The sequence below is a fragment of the Salmo salar genome, chromosome 10 (assembly GCF_965601325.2).
Source record: "Salmo salar chromosome 10, fSalSal1, whole genome shotgun sequence".
NCBI lineage: Eukaryota > Metazoa > Chordata > Actinopteri > Salmoniformes > Salmonidae > Salmo > Salmo salar.
Genome location: NC_138300.1, coordinates 23981990 through 23998747, shown reverse-complemented (window position 1 = coordinate 23998747; position 16758 = coordinate 23981990). Strand labels below are relative to the sequence as shown.

The following is a 16758-nucleotide window of genomic DNA, read 5'->3' as shown; positions in this document are numbered from 1 at the left end:
ATCTTTAACATAGGAATCCCTACAGAACCTCTTGAATGATTTGTTATACACAATTTTAGCCCCAGCCTTAAGGACTTTGGTTTTCCTAGATATGGCTATTATACACTGCTCAAAAAAATAAAGGGAACACTTAAACAACACAATGTAACTCCAAGTCAATCACACTTCTGTGAAATCAAACTGTCCACTTAGGAAGCAACACTGATTGACAATACATTTCACATGCTGTTGTGCAAATGGAATAGACAACAGGTGGAAATTATAGGCAATTAGCAAGACACCCCCAATAAAGGAGTGTTGACCACAGACCAGTTCTTATGCTTCCTGGCTGATGTTTTGGTCACTTTTGAATGCTGGCGGTGCTTTCACTCTAGTGGTAGCATGAGACGGAGTCTACAACTCACACAAGTGGCTCAGGTAGTGCAGCTCATCCAGGATGGCACATCAATGCGAGCTGTGGCAAGAAGGTTTGCTGTGTCTGTCAGCGTAGTGTCCAGAGCATGGAGGCGCTACCAGGAGACAGGCCAGTACATCAGGAGACGTGGAGGAGGCCGTAGGAGGGCAACAACCCAGCAGCAGGACTGCTACCTCCGCCTTTGTGCAAGGAGGAGCAGGAGAAGCACTGCCAGAGCCCTGCAAAATGACCTCCAGCAGGCCACACATGTGCATGTGTCTGCTCAAATGGTCAGAAACAGACTCCATGAGGGTGGTATGAGGGCCCGACGTCCACAGGTGGGGGTTGTGCTTACAGCCCAACACCATGCAGGACGTTTGGCATTTGCCAGAGAACACCAAGATTGGCAAATTCGCCACTGGCGCCCTGTGATCTTCACAGATGAAGCAGGTTCACACTGAGCACATGTGACAGACGTGACAGAGTCTGGAGACGCCGTGGAGAATGTTCTGCTGCCTGCAACATCCTCCAGCATGACCGGTTTGGCGGTGGGTCAGTCATGGTGTGGGGTGGCATTTCTTTGAGGGGCCGCACAGCCCTCCATGTGCTCGCCAGAGGTAGCCTGACTGCCATTAGGTACCGAGATGAGATCCTCAGACCCATTGTGAGACCACATGCTGGTGCGGTTGGCCCTGGATTCCTCCTAATGCAAGACAATGCTAGACCTCATGTGGCTGGAGTGTGTCAGCAGTTCCTGCAAGAGGAAGGCATTGATGCTATGGATGGCCCGCACATTCCCCAGACCTGAATCCAATTGAGCACATCTGGGACATCATGTCTCGCTCCATCCACCAATGCCACGTTGCACCACAGACTGTCCAGGAGTTGGCGGATGCTTTAGTCCAGGTCTGGGAGGAGATCCCTCAGGAGACCATCCGCCACCTCATCAGGAGCATGCCCAGGCATTGTAGGGAGGTCATACAGGCACGTGGAGGCCACACACACTACTGAGCCTCATTTTGACTTGTTTTAAGGACATTACATCAAAGTTGGATCAGCCTGTAGTGTGGTTTTCCACTTTAATTTTGAGTGTGACTCCAAATCCAGACCTCCATGGGTTGATAAATTGGATTTCCATTGATTATTTTTGTGTGATTTTGTTGTCAGCACATTCGACTATGTAAAGAAAAAAGTATTTAATAAGATTATTTCTTTCATTCAGATCTAGGATGTGTTGTTTAAGTGTTCCCTTTATTTTTTTGAGCAGTATATTATGATCACTACATCCGATTGGTGTGGATACTGCTTTAGAGCAGATTTCTTCCGCATTAGTAAAGATGTGATTAATACACATGGATTTATTTCCTGTGCTGTTTGCATATACCCTGGTAGGTTGACTAATTACCTGAACCAGATTGCAGGCACTGGTTTCAGTTTGAAGCTTTTTTTGAGTGGACAGCTTGATTAAAAACCAGTCAATATTTTGGTCACCCAGAAAATATACCTCTCTGTTAATATCACGTACACCATCAAGCATTTCACACGTACACTACATGACCAAAAGTATGTGGACGCCTGCTCGTCGAGCATCTCATTCCAAAATCATGGGATTTAATATGGAATTGGTCCCACCTTTGCTGCTATAACAGTCTCCACTCTTATGGGAAGGCTTTCCACTAGATGTTGGAATATTGCTGCAGGGACTTGCTTCCATTCAGCTACAAAAGCATTAGTGAGGTTGGGCAATTAGGCCTGGTTCTCAGTCAGCGTTTCAACTCATCCCAAAGTTGTTCAATAGGTTTTGAGGTCAGTGCTCTGTGCAGGCCAGTCAAGTTCTTTCACACCAATCTCAAAATACAATTTCTGTATGAACCTCGCTTTTTGCACGGGAAACAGGAAAGGGCCTTCCCCAAACTATTGCCACAAAGTTGGAAGCACAGAATCGTCTAGAATGTCATTGTACGCTGTAGCAATAAGATTTCCCTTCACTGAAAAACAGACCCAGACTATCATTTCTGCTTCACCAAACGTTAGTTGGCACTATGCATTCGGGCCGTCAAACCCAGATTCTTCCGTCGGACAGCCAGATTGTAAAGCGTGATTCCTCACTTCAGAGAAAACGAGTTTCCACTGCTCCAGAGTCCAATGGTGGTTAGCTTTACACCACTCCAGCCAACGCTTGGCATTGCGCATGGTGATCTTAGGCTTGTGTGCGGCTGCTTGGCCATGAAAACACATTTCATGAAGCTCCCGACGAACAGTTCTTGTGCTGACCTTGTTTCCCGAGGCAGTTTGGAACTCGGTAGTGAGTGTTGCAACCAAGGACAGACTATTTTTATGCGCTTCAGCACTCGGCGGTCCCGTTCTGTGAGCTTGTGTGGCCTACCACTTTGTGGCTGAGCCCTTATTGCTCTTAGACATTTCCACTTCACAATACCAGCACTTTCAGTTGACCAGGGAAACTCTTGCAGGGCAGAAATTTGACGAACTAACTTGTTGGAAAGATGGCATCCTATGACGGTGCCCCATTGAAAGTCACCGAGCTTCAGTAAGGCCATTCTACTGCCAATGTTTGTCTATGGAGATTGCATGGCGGTGTGCTCGATTTTATACACATGTCAGCAACGGGTGTGGATGAAATGGCAGAATCCACTAATTTGAAGGGGTGTCCACATACTTTTGTATATATAGTGTATTATCCAGATATTGACTGTTAGCAATTGGTCTATAGCAACTTCCCACAATAATAGGGTTTAGGTGAGGCAGTTGAACCTGTAGCCATATCACTTCAACAGCATTTGACAAAGTCAATAGCTGTGTGTCATGCCATACTTGAGCTCTCCTTTGTTTACCTCTTCAGAACAGGTTGAGTCATGAAGTGTCACAGTTGATACAGTATTTGCCAATCACTGAAAAATGTCATAAAGCCAGTTTACTTACCTACAGCCTTCTTAAGTTCTGTCCGTCTCTTCAGTGTCTCTGTTAAAGTGTCAGGTGTGTTATGGTTAAAGAGACTGACAATTCTAATTAAAGTCTAATCCAAGTGTTCATTTACTCTTGGGCATCCTGTTTGTGTGTCAGCTCCCAATTCTATTAGGTGTCTGACAGAAAAAGGGCATTGTCTGCCCCAGGAGCAATGAGGTGCCTGCAGGTTTCCATCGTTGTCTGTGTCTCTGGCTATATGTCTCACAAACAGGTAATGAAGAATAGAAGCACCAATTATATTTTTGGGGAATCAATTAGATGCTGATTTACATGTTCATTGTGTTTTCACATCACAGTTCATGGACTACAGAGTGGCACCTCAAAGTTGTGAGGCCTGCTTTTTCAGGAAAGAACTGAAAACTATAGTGAGTGGCCAAAGTGGAAAAATGCAATAGAAAAGGTAAAACCAAACATTTTCTGAACAACCTGGACTCAGGGGTAGACATAACATAGTAAATATAAATCTGTCTCCCTCCATTTAGTATAATATGTTACATTTCGTATGTTAGACATCTACAAAGTAATAGATATCATCCATTTTGTATGATATGTTAGAAATTACAATTAGTATGATGTTACGAAATGGAATTAATAAAAAATGTTAGGAATTTGCAATACTTATGATAGGTTATGAATTCCAGTTTGTTGTGGCTAACATTAGCTGGGTTAGGATTAGGGGTTAAGGTTAGGGAAGGGTTAGCTAACATGCTAAGTAGTTGCGAAGTAGCTAAAACGTAATATTTAGTTGCAAAGTTGCTAAATAGCTAAAGTTGTCAGTGATGAGATTTGAACACGCAACCTTTGGGTTGCTGGACATTCAAGTGAAGGCACCTATATACTAGGTTTGTAGCTAAAACGTAGCTAAACTCGGCTAGAACTTGTCTAGGCGACGCAAATGTCTGTGCCTCGATAACTCCTTTAAAAGACCTTTGCTTGAAAAACAAGAAAAAAGTGACAATTTGACTGTCACCGTAACAACAGCAAGTATACACTTCCTCAAAGTCGTCCGACGCAATCTAAGATCAAGAAATCTGGAATTTTGACGTTTTTGTTAAGTAGGTCTTGATTGCATAATTTTACGTCTAACTAAGATGTTCAGTACAGTATTTCTCGAGAAAGAAATGTGCATGAAAACTAGACGTCTCTCATTGAATGACGACTAGGCGTACTACAAAGAGTAGGACTGTTGAATAATAATCAACGAAGAGGCGTAGACTTCGGCTACCGAACTTCGACTTGCCTCAAGAAAAAATGTTTGCGCGAACAGTTGGAAAAAAACCTTCGGAATGGGTGCTCAAATCTCGGCGTTGAGGTAAGAAGTGTTGTGAGTGTTATATCTGAGTGTTGATTCTCATGTGGTTAACACCAGTAGGCTTGAAATTGACACCACCAGTTGAATAAATTAAGTGTTAACCAGGTGGTGGTGTTCTTACTCCACTGTGCTGAGTTCATTTGGGAGGGGCCTCATTATCATATTTCCCAGCATGCTTTGTTGCAGGTTGCTTTTTAGAATGGTTTGTTTTAATATCTGTTACTGCATGCACATTGATTGATTTCATTGATTTTGTGCTACACAAAGATAAATAACATACATTTTTCTGAACTAATCCAATCTGTAAGTGGTTGGACATATTTCACCCGTTATTGAGATGGTTTAGGTAGTCACATTCATTAATCTTCCTAACCTTGGCAGCCATTCTAACTGTGGATTGCAGGTGATTAAAGGTTCCAGTTAGTGGATATCCTAACTCTGGTATTATATAACACTTGGCAAGCCAGTGTAATATGACTTGCTGACGCAGCCTACAAACGAGGAGGATCTGAACCCCAGGAAGATTAGCTAATGGGGATCCTAATAAAAATTCCAAAAAGTATCAGACTACTTACCGCGTTAAGGTAAAACTATGATAAAAAAGGGATGTATTGTCAAATGTAATATCTACCTTTTTATAATAGGCTACATGAGTGAAAACTCTTGAATGCAGCAATCATCTCTCTGTCACTAGCAAACACAGTCATGGGTGGTATTGGTAAGTCTAAAATTAGCTTGAAAGGCACCCTGGGAAATAAATATGCAAATAAGGCTTTACACCCTACAGTGTTAAAGCAACACCCCAAAACGAGTTACTACAGGTGTAAATTGCCTAACACTTACATCAGCTGTTATAAAGTTTTAATTTAAATCAGAATATAATACACCCGCAGTGTTAGGGACCCAACATTTTTGGGGTGTTAGTTTAACAACACTTTGAAAATTGTTAGTTGAACACTATTTCAGTATATATACTCCCTCCCTCCCAGGGTTGTACCTTGCCTTCCCCACCTGCCCCTGCATCCTCCCAAGAGCTGCAACCCCCCCATCAGCAGAAGGCGCTCCCTCCCCATCCTCCGTATTTCCCTCCTGGATATATCTACCAGTGCGCAGCTAGTGAGCTCTTGGCACACCTGAATTAGGTCATCTTTTTTTTAACCAATACCTATGTCACATTAAGATTATATCAAATTGTTAATCTAGCTCGATGCTGTTTGGCTATATATATAAGATGTAGGGTTTTTGGAAGTTGGGCAGGGACTGTCTTAGTTTCAGGATGAAGCTGGTTCCTCAATTGGGGTGTCAGGACAGAGAAGAGCTTTGATTGGGCAGAGCAGGAGCTGCCCTCCCATAGGGGTCGGAGGGCAAAGAGACCAGAGCTGGCAGAATGGATTGTAACCACATGTGAACCATTTTATGTTATTCTGCTTTATTCTCTTTTATTTAAAAAAATAATAAATTACCTGTATGTCATATTTTTATTTCAAAGCCTGTAGTTTTGACTGATGCTGGAAATTAGTGCACGCTATTGAACAAAAATATAAATGCAACATGCAACAATTTCAATTATTTTACTGAGTTACAGTTTATATAAGGACATCAGTCAATTGAAATAAATGCATTAGGCCCTAACCTATGGATTTCACATGACTGGGCAGGTGCAGTTATTGGTGGGCCTTGGAGGGCATAGACCCAGCCAATCAGAATTAGTTTTCCCCCCACAAAAGGGCTTTATTACATACAAACTACTCCTCAGCACTTGCCCATTCACGTCACTGGCCATAGACCAGTGCGCCGCGGTTCAGCTTAATAGAATGCTGTCACTGGCTCTCTAGACTAGGATATAATAGTTTTCTCTTATTGGTCGGCTTCCAACATCGCCGCCGGGCGAGTGTATAAAATGCATCATAGTCGCTCAAGAAGCGCAAGTCCATCTCTGGTCTCTGGGGTGCAGAGCAGCCAGCCAGCCTGCCAGCCTGCCTAGTTCTGCAAACAGTGTGAGATCCAGAGGAGGCGGGAGAAAACACCTGTTACGGAAGAATCAAGTCGACAAAGCAGCCTCCACGTCTTCAGTAAGTGTATTAAGCTGAATTCAACAGGTTTCTAAAATTGTGTATTTGTCTCACTCAAGGGTGAGTAATTAAATATATTCTGGCACGGGAGAGCATATGCTACGCCAATGGTAGCCTACGAACTTCTTATTTGCACTTGTTGCACTTTATTTTATGAAAGGCTAATACTAGGCAAATATACACTTCTACATTATTTATTTCTTATATAATAAATTGACGTTCTTACGATGGTAGGCTACACCAAGTTTTTCTAAAATCAACGGAGATCCGTCTTCATTCTCTTTAAAGGCAAAGTTATTATCAATTCAAGATTGTGCAAATTCATCACAAACTAGACCGGCGAGCATTTTGTCTGCATCGTCCATCTCTTATCAACATGAATTGACCACACAATTTAACAACCCTAGTCAAAACATCCTATCCTAAAAAATATATGTATATTATGATCCAAAAGAAAAAACAGATTTTGGAAACTACCCTATTTGATTTTATATGATTGTGTAGGATAGGATAGAATCCTATAGGACTGGTTTCAAAATCTGATATTTTCTTTTGGATTCAATTATTATTATTTTTAATCCTATAGGAATTTTTGACTAGGGTTACATTTTATTTTAAAATAGCTGAGTTATTTAAACGTAATAGTTTTTCATAGGACAGATAGGGAGACTGATATTGAAGTGGTTTAGGGCACAGACAGTCGGCCGAGGCGGGGCTCAAACCTCTGTCGCTGAGGGGGAATGTGGTCCGGAGTTTAGACCGCTACACCAGACTCCAGGACATTGATAGGAATTTTCTATTAGATACTTGTATATAACATCATATAGGATAGAATCATATAGGAGTCCAATAAGACTGGTTTCAAAATCTGATAGGATTTTTCTATTGGATTCTAATTGGACCCTTGTATTGGAATCCTATTCATTTTGTTGATGGGAATTGTATAGATATTTTCATTACATTCTAAAAGAATTATCCTCATAACTTGGCTATACACTATTAACTTGGCTGCTTAACATATGGCGCACCCACCCTCCAAATGTTTTAGACAATTAAGACGGGAGCCTAGTGGTTCAGATCGTTGGCTCAGTAACCGGTTTGAATCCCCGAGCCGACTAGGTGAAAAATCTGTTTATGTGCCCTAGTCGCACTGCTAAATGACAAATGTAATTACCTATGAAGGTGGGCACGTGAACTATAATAACTTCATAAGCAGCCAATATTGCCACTTGAGATGATGATCCTATATTGGGGAACCGCTATCTCGTGCACTTGTTTCCCCAAGTTCCAAGGGAGTAAACATCTGCGTCACACATTAACTGCAACAACAATAGCTATGAAACCTACTGTGATTGTTTTCAAGGTTCTTTACATTTGTGTCAAAAAGGTGTGCTATTTGACATTACAGCCAAACAGCATCGAGCTAGATTAACAATTTGATATAATCTTAATGTGACATAGGTATTGGTTAAAAAAAAGATGACCTAATTCAGGTGTGCGAAGAGTTCACTAGCTGCGCACTGGTAGATATATCCAGGAGGGAAATACGGAGGATGGGGAGGGAGCGCCTTCTGCTGATTGGGGGGGGTTGCAGCTCTTGGGGGGATGCAGGGGCAGGTGGGGAAGGCAAGGTACAACCCTGGGAGGGAGGGAGTTGTGCGATTGTGCGGCACCATATGAGACTCCCAATCACAGCCGGTTGTGATACAGCCTGGAATCGAACCAGAATCTAACCCGTAGTGACGCCTCTAGCACAGAGATGCAGTGCCTTAGACCGCTGCACCACTCGGGAGCCCCCCATGTGAAACCCTGACTATTATATATTAAATGAAAGAAATGCTCGTATCTTTGTTTTACTGTACTAAATTTTTTATTTAGCTATGTAAAGATAGAATGTACACTAAGGGGAAAACCCCCCAACATATTGTGTTTTGTATCATTTGTATATATACTGAACAAAAATATAAACGCAACATGTTAAGTGTTGGTCCCATGTTTCATGAGCTGAAATAAAATATCCCAGAAATGTTCCACAAAAAGCTTATTTCTCTCAAATTTTGGGCACAACTTTTTTTAGATCCCTGTTAGTGAGCATATCAAAAAGCTGTTTAAACAGCATGATCATTACACAGGTGCACCTTATGCTGGGGACAATAAAAGGCCACTCTAAAATGTGCAGTTTTGTCACACAACACAATGCCACAGATGAGGGAACGTGCAATTGGGGCGGCAGGTAGCCTAGTGGTTAGAGCATTGGGCCAAGAGCACTGGATCGAATCCCTGAGCAAACAAGGTAAAAATATTTTGTTCTGCCCCTGAACAAGGCAGTTAACCTACTGTTCCCCGGGCACCGAAGACGTGGATGTCGATTAAGGCAGCCCCCGCACATCTCTGATTCATTTTGGTAGACTAGGTATCTCCCTTTCCCAATTGGCATGCTGACAGCAGGAATGTCCACCAGAGCGGCTGCCAGAGAATGTAATGTTTATTTCTCTACCATAATCACCTCCAACGTCATTTTAGAGAATTTGGCAGTACGTTCAACCGACCTCACAATCGCAGACCACATGTAACCACGCCAGCCCAGGACCTCCACATCCGGCTTCTTCACCTACGGGATTGTCTGAGACCAGCCATCCGGACAGCTGATGAAACTGAGGTGTATTTCTGTCTGTAATAAAGCCCTTTTGTGGGTGAAAACTAATTCTGATATGCTGGGCCTAGCTCACCAGTGGATGGGTCTGGCTCCCCAGTGGGTGGGCCTATGCCCTCCCAGGCCCACCCATTGCTGCGCCCCTGCCCAGTCGTGAAATCCATACATTAGGGCCTATTGAATTTATTTCAACTGACTGATTTCCTTATATGAACTGTAACTCAGTAGAACTTTGTTGAAAAAGGTGAACTGTACCGGTTGTCATACTGAAAATGAACTTGCAGCCTTGGATCACTCCTATATTGTGGTGATGAATGAAACCGAAATGAGTATAGAATTGTTGTTTCCAAACAACGAAAATGTTGTATTGTACTGGAACAAATTAGAGGTCGACCGATTAATCGGAATGACCGATTTAATTAGGGCCGATTTCAAGTTTTCATAACAATCGGTAATCGGTATTTTTGGCCACCGATTTGCCAAGTTTTTTAAATTTATTTTTATAAATATTTTTTAACTAGGCAAGTCAGTTAAGAACACATTCTTATTTTCAATGACGGCCTAGGAACGGTGGGTTAACTGCCTTGTTCAGGGGCAGAACGACAGATTTTTACCTTGTCAGCTCAGGGATTCAATCTTGCAACCTTACGGTTAACTAGTCCAACGCTCTAACCACCTGTTTTACATTGCACTCCATGAGGAGCCTGCCTGTTACGCGAATGCAGTAAGAAGCCAAGGTAAGTTGCTAGCTAGCATGAAACTTTTCTTATAAAAAACAATCAATCAATCAATCATAATCACTAGTTAACTACACATGGTTGATGATATTACTAGTTTATCTAGCCTGTCCTGCGTTGCATATAATCGATGTGGTGCGCATTCGCGAAAAAGGACGGTCGTTGCTCCAAATTGTACCTAAACATAAATATCAATGTGTTTCTTAAAATCAATACACAAGTATATATTTTTAAACCTGCATATTTAGTTAATATTGCCTGATAACACGAATTTCTTTTAACTAGGGAAAATGTGTCACCTCTGCAACAGAGTCAGGGTATATGCAGCAGTTTGGGCTGCCTGGCTCGTTGCGAACTGTGAAGACTATTTCTTCCTAACAAAGACAGCTGACTTCGCCAAACGGGGGATGATTTAACAAAAGCGCATTTGCGAAAAAAAGCACAATCGTTGCACAACTGTACCTAACCATAAACATCAATGTGTTTCTTAAAATCAATACACAAGTATATATTTTTAAACCTGCATATTTAGTTAATATTGCCTGATAACACGAATTTCTTTTAACTAGGGAAAATGTGTCACCTCTGCAACAGAGTCAGGGTATATGCAGCAGTTTGGGCTGCCTGGCTCGTTGCGAACTGTGAAGACTATTTCTTCCTAACAAAGACAGCTGACTTCGCCAAACGGGGGATGATTTAACAAAAGCGCATTTGCGAAAAAAAGCACAATCGTTGCACAACTGTACCTAACCATAAACATCAATGTGTTTCTTAAAATCAATACACAAGTATATATTTTTAAACCTGCATATTTAGTTAATATTGCCTGATAACACGAATTTCTTTTAACTAGGGAAAATGTGTCACCTCTGCAACAGAGTCAGGGTATATGCAGCAGTTTGGGCTGCCTGGCTCGTTGCGAACTGTGAAGACTATTTCTTCCTAACAAAGACAGCTGACTTCGCCAAACGGGGGATGATTTAACAAAAGCGCATTTGCGAAAAAAAGCACAATCGTTGCACAACTGTACCTAACCATAAACATCAATGCCTTTCTTAAAATCAATACACAGAAGTATGTATTTTTAAACCTGCATATTTAGCTAAAATAAATCCAGGTTAGCAGGCAATATTAACCAGGTGAAATTGTGTCACTTCTCTTCCGTTCATTGCACGCAGAGTCAGGGTATACGCAACATTTTGGGCCGCCTGGCTCGTTGCGAACTAATTTGCCAGAATTTTACGTAATTATGACATAACATTGAAGGTTGTGCAATGTAACAGGAACATTTAGACGTATGGATGCCACCCGTTAGGTAAAATACGAAACGGTTCCGTATTTCACCGAAATAATAAATGTTATGTTTTCGAAATGATAGTTTCCGGATTCGACCATATTAATGAGCTAAGGCTCGTGTTTCTGTGTGTTATTATGTTATAATTAAGTCTATGATTTGATAGAGCAGTCTGACTGAGCGATGGTAGGCACCAGCAGGCTCATAAGCATTCATTCAAACAGCACTTTTGTGCGTTTTGCCAGCAGCCCTTCGCAATGCGTTGCGCTGTTTATGACTTCAAGCCTGTCAACTCCCAAGATTAGGATGGTGTAACCGATATGAAATGGCTAGCTAGTTAGCGGGTGCGCGCTAATAGCGTTTCAAACGTCACTGACTCTGAGACTTGGAGTGGTTGTTTCCCTTGCTCTGCATGGGTAACGCTGCTTCGAGGGTCGCTGTTGTCGATGTGTTCCTGGTTCGAGTCCAGGTAGGAGCGAGGAGAGGGACGGAAGCTATACTGTTACACTGGCAATACTAAAGTGCCTATAAGAACATCCAATAGTCAAAGGTATATGAAATACAAATTGTATAGAGAGAAATAGTCCTATAATTCCTACAACTACAACCTAGAACTTCTTACCTGGGAATATTGAAGACTCATGTTAAAAGGAACCACCAGCGTTCTCATGTTCTGAGCAAGGAACTTAAACGTTAGCTTTTTTACATGGCACATAATGCCCTTTTACTTTCTTCTCCAACACTTTGTTTTTGCATTATTTAAACCAAATTGAACATGTTTCAGAAATGTATTTTAGTCTAAATTGATTTTATTGATGTATTATATTAAGTTAAAATAAGTGTTCATTCAGTATTGTTGTAATTGTCATTATTACAACAAAAAAATAAAAAAATCATAAAAAAATATAATATAATGGGATTCTGATTATGATGACAAAATCCTAAAAGATTTATCAAAAACCTTTAGGATTACTTTTGATTTCCAATAGGAAAAAAGTAGTCCAATAGGATTCCAATATGATTATGATAGAGGTGACACAAAATCCAATAGGAATGATTTTGATTCCCAATAGGAAAAAGTAATGCAATAGGATTCTGATTAGATGTGACATAAAATAGGATATTGTTGGGAAAATTACTAATCCTTAAGGATTTTTTGACTAAGGAATTTAACAGAAGAAATAGATTAGAATTTCCTATGGCTGTTGAAGTGGATCTCAGTGATGTGCTAAAGTGTTCATTTTGGCGTCACATTTTTAAATGAACCAAATGAAACCGTAACAAAATTAACTGTAGTTCTAAGATAAATAAACGTAATCTAGGCTACATTTGTTATTTTGACTAATGTACACTTTATTATTCCACAGGAGTAATTTGCTGTGCAACATGTTGGCATAGTATAGGTTACTTACTGCAACATAGAATGTACTGTATGAGTAAATGTACAATAATAGTGTTTTCTTAGCCATTGTAAATCAGTCATGTCCTATGTAACTCTTATTTAGGCTGCACAAATTATTTATTTATTCAACAGCTCTATCCTGAATAATTATAAACTGGGTGGTTCGAACCCTGAATGCTGATTTGGTTGAAAGCCGTGGTATACCACAGGTATTACAAAACAATTATTTTATGTTGTTAACCATTTTATAATAGCGAAAAGGCACCTCAGGGGTTTATTGTCCATATTTCACACCCAATCGGTCCTTATTGATTAAATATAAACTTGACACATTGGGGTCCATTTAGTTGTTTTTCTAGTTTTTAGATTCAGTAAACCATTTCTGGCACAGATATAGTAACAGCTACAATGTGATTTTCTCAGTGTATTAATGAATATATTTCACACCAATAACTGCTGCCTTGTTTGTGCTTTTGTCTGCAGACAGAGAAACACCCCTGTATCTCACTTGCTGAAGCCCAGTGGGACCATGTGGGTTCTGGACAAGATCCGTGGGTCGGTAGAGACCACTGTACTCAGGCGGGGGGACAATGGGGACAAGGAGGGCAATACTCCAGCCTACAGCAATGTTCTCACCCCTGATAAGATCCCTGACTTCTTTATTCCCCCCAAGCTGGTCTCCTGCCCCCCAGAGCCTGACACCCTGGACGTCGTCAAGCCCAAGGAGGGCCTTTGGCTCTCGGCCTCTGAGCAGACCATTGGCAGTAAGAAAATCAGCAGTCCTCAAAGTCCTTGTCTGGTCGTCAAGCTGACTGGGGACACCAAGAACCTGCTGAGGGCAGCAAACCGTCACATCATCCAGATAGAGAGCGCTGATGATGTGGTGGCAGGGGACACTAATGCTGACCCTCAGTCTCAGACCGCTATGTCACTGCCCTACGTCCCCAAGACCCAGACTTCCTATGGTTTTGCCACTTTGATGGAGAGCCCCCACACCCGCCGCAAGGAGTCCCTGTTCCACTGTGACCAGACCAGCCCCCTGACCTCCCCCAACTGCCAGCGGAAGGGGAAGAGCAGCGTCAGCGAGGGCAACCACCTCAACCCCCCTGACTTCAATGCCTCTCACAACCCGTACCGCTACTTTAGCGGAGGGGAGAGTGACACCTGTTCCTCGGCTGAGTCCTCTCCCTTCAACTCCCCGCTGCTCTCCCGCTCTGCCTCGCTGCTCAAGATCTTCACACATGAGACGCAGGCCAAGGTGGTGAAGGCCAAGAGCAAGTTTGCCCGCCACAGCTCCTTATCCACAGACGAGTGCAGCTCGGCCGAGCCCAGTCCCAACGTGCTGCGGCGTCTCCACTCCCCTTCCCTCCACGGCAGTGGGCCGTCGGACCGTGAGCACACCATTAACCTGCACAATGGTGGCAGGGTGAGGCTAAGCGCCGACTACGATGCCGGCACGGCCCGCCTGCGCATCCGTGTTCGGGCTGCCGAAGAGCTATACGACAAGGTGTACGACATCAAGAGCATCAACTGCTGCGTGTCGCTGTACCTGAACCCTGGCAAGCTGCAGAAACAGAGGAGCACTATCATCAAGAACAGCCGGAATCCTGTGTTCAATGAAGACTTCTTCTTTGACTCTGTGACCTCAGTGCAGGTGAAGAACCTGGCAGTGAAGATCAAGGTGGTGAATAAGGGCACCAGCCTGAAGAGAGACACTCTGCTCGGGGAGAGAGAGATCCCTCTGGAGAAGCTGATCCATGACCTCTAGATTTGTCCTGGAGATACAGAACAGAACTTTGACTGACACTGAATGAGACTATGAATGATAAAGTGCATGAATGGAAGAGAAATAATTGGGATTGATGTTTGCTTGGTGCCCCACAGAGAACTGTCTGAAAGGAGCAGTTCATTTACAGTCAATGACTGTTTGGTCTGGTCTAGCAGCTCGTCTCTTAGCTGGTCACCTCCTCAACCTTCTCTTCCTTGAGCCTGCAGCCCTGCACAGCCCAACTTCCAGATCATGTGGTGGACAATCAAATATGGCACAGGTCAAAAGACACCTGCACATTTGATTGACTCACTTTTTGTACTCTCTTGATCTCAACGTTTTATGTTGCATGGTTGTAACTTAATGTGACTCATCCTCAGACGATTCAATGTTTATTCAGTTCAGCACTACAACACTTTTATGGATCAGTGGGTCTACTATATCCTGATTGTTGTTGCCATCTACAGTACCACCTGGAGGGAGGGCCAATCTGTGATGTGACCACAATGTCCCAAACCTGGAGGATAGAGATCAGACATCTCCGTATGCATCCTCATCCGCTTGGCATGAATATGTAAATGCAGTGATACATTAGCAGCTTACTTCAATTTCATAACACTCATAGACCATAGAGAGAGAGAATGCATGTAATTTTAAAGTGTTTACCAAGTGGTTGAACTTGATTTCATACATAAATGTGGTATTTGTGTGAGACATATGACTCAGTATGGTGTATGTGTGAATTTGTTATCAAGATACAACATTATGACTTGTTTGTTAATTGTCAATTATGTACTGTTCTCTGCTGGAGAGTGAATGATTGGCAGCCCCCCTGTGTAGACAAGCCACCAGATGAGTAGACTGAGAAAGGCAAAAAAATAAACAATAACACAACAATATTTGACATGAAGCATAGTCTTCTATTCTCTGCATGTGCTCTGTTGTCCTTTAAAATGAATTAGAATAAATGTGCTCTGATTGCAATTTCAAGTAGGAGACAGAGGTTGTTTCTGAAGATGGTTAAAGGGTCAACACATCGATCAGTCGTTGAGATATGTAGTCATCTAATCATGTCGGACATCACTGATATTTTACAGTATGTAGCCAGTTTTTTTGTGGGTTACATTACTTTTTGTGGGTTACATGTTTGAACCTCGACTATACAAAAGAGCTCTCCACAAGCTTATACTTTATATAACTCTTGTTGCTGTATGTGTGATCATTTTGTTATTGTGAGAAATCAGTATGATACTATAAAATAATTTATATGTGGGTGTTTATGCTATCTATACCTGCTGTACATGGGAGTGTGCTCACTGAGTTGTAACCAATCCCTTTTTTGGCTTACAACAGCATGACTAAGAAACATCAATACTCTCAGTAGATTTGATAAAACTTCATTTTAGTAGACCGGGTCAAAATGTAAGTGCATTTATGATGAAAATTCAATTAAGTCAAAAAGTGGGTAGAATATTTTTGTGACTGCCGAACAAAGCCTATTTTTGTAATTGATTGTCTTTTCTAGTTTCTCATATACAGTACCAGTCCAAAATTTGGACATCTACTCATTCAAGGGTTTTTATTTATTTTTACTATTTTCTACATTGTAGAATAATAGTGAAGACATCAAAACTATGAAATAACACATATGAGGTCTGGAGATTTTGGAGGCCAGGTCATCTGATGCAGCACTTCATCACTCTCCTTGCTCAAATAGCCCTTACACAACCTGGAGGTGTGTTGGGTCATTGTCCTATTGAAAAACAAATGATGGCATATCGCTGCAGAATGCTGTGGTAGCCATGCAGGTTAAGTGTGCCTTGAATTCTAAATAAATCACAGACAGTGTCACCAGCAAAGCACCCCCACACCATCATACCGTCTTTCGGATGGGACGTTAAACAGGTGTCCTGACTCTCTGTGGTCATTAAAGATCCCATGGCACTTATCGTAAGAGTAGGGGTGTTAACCCTGATGTCCTGGCTAAATTCCTAAGCTGTCCCTCATACCATTATGGTCACCTAATCATCCCCAGCTTACTGTTGGCCCATTCATCCCCTTCCTCTCCCCTGTAACTATTCCCCAGGTCGTTGCTGTAAATGAGAATGTGTTCTCAGTCAACTTACCTGGTAAAATAACGG

General features: G+C 42.1%; 1 protein-coding gene across 1 annotated transcript; it reads left to right on the top strand.

The window, feature by feature from the left end:
* The first annotated feature begins 6467 nt into the window (after positions 1–6467).
* LOC106613803 (C2 calcium-dependent domain-containing protein 4C) lies at positions 6468–16038 on the top strand. The gene is made up of 2 exons (XM_014216427.3): positions 6468–6763; positions 13333–16038. The coding sequence occupies exon 2, from the start codon at positions 13379–13381 to the stop codon at positions 14615–14617; it is 1239 nt and encodes a 412-aa protein (XP_014071902.1). The 5' UTR covers positions 6468–6763; positions 13333–13378; the 3' UTR covers positions 14618–16038.
* The last annotated feature ends 720 nt before the right edge of the window (positions 16039–16758 follow it).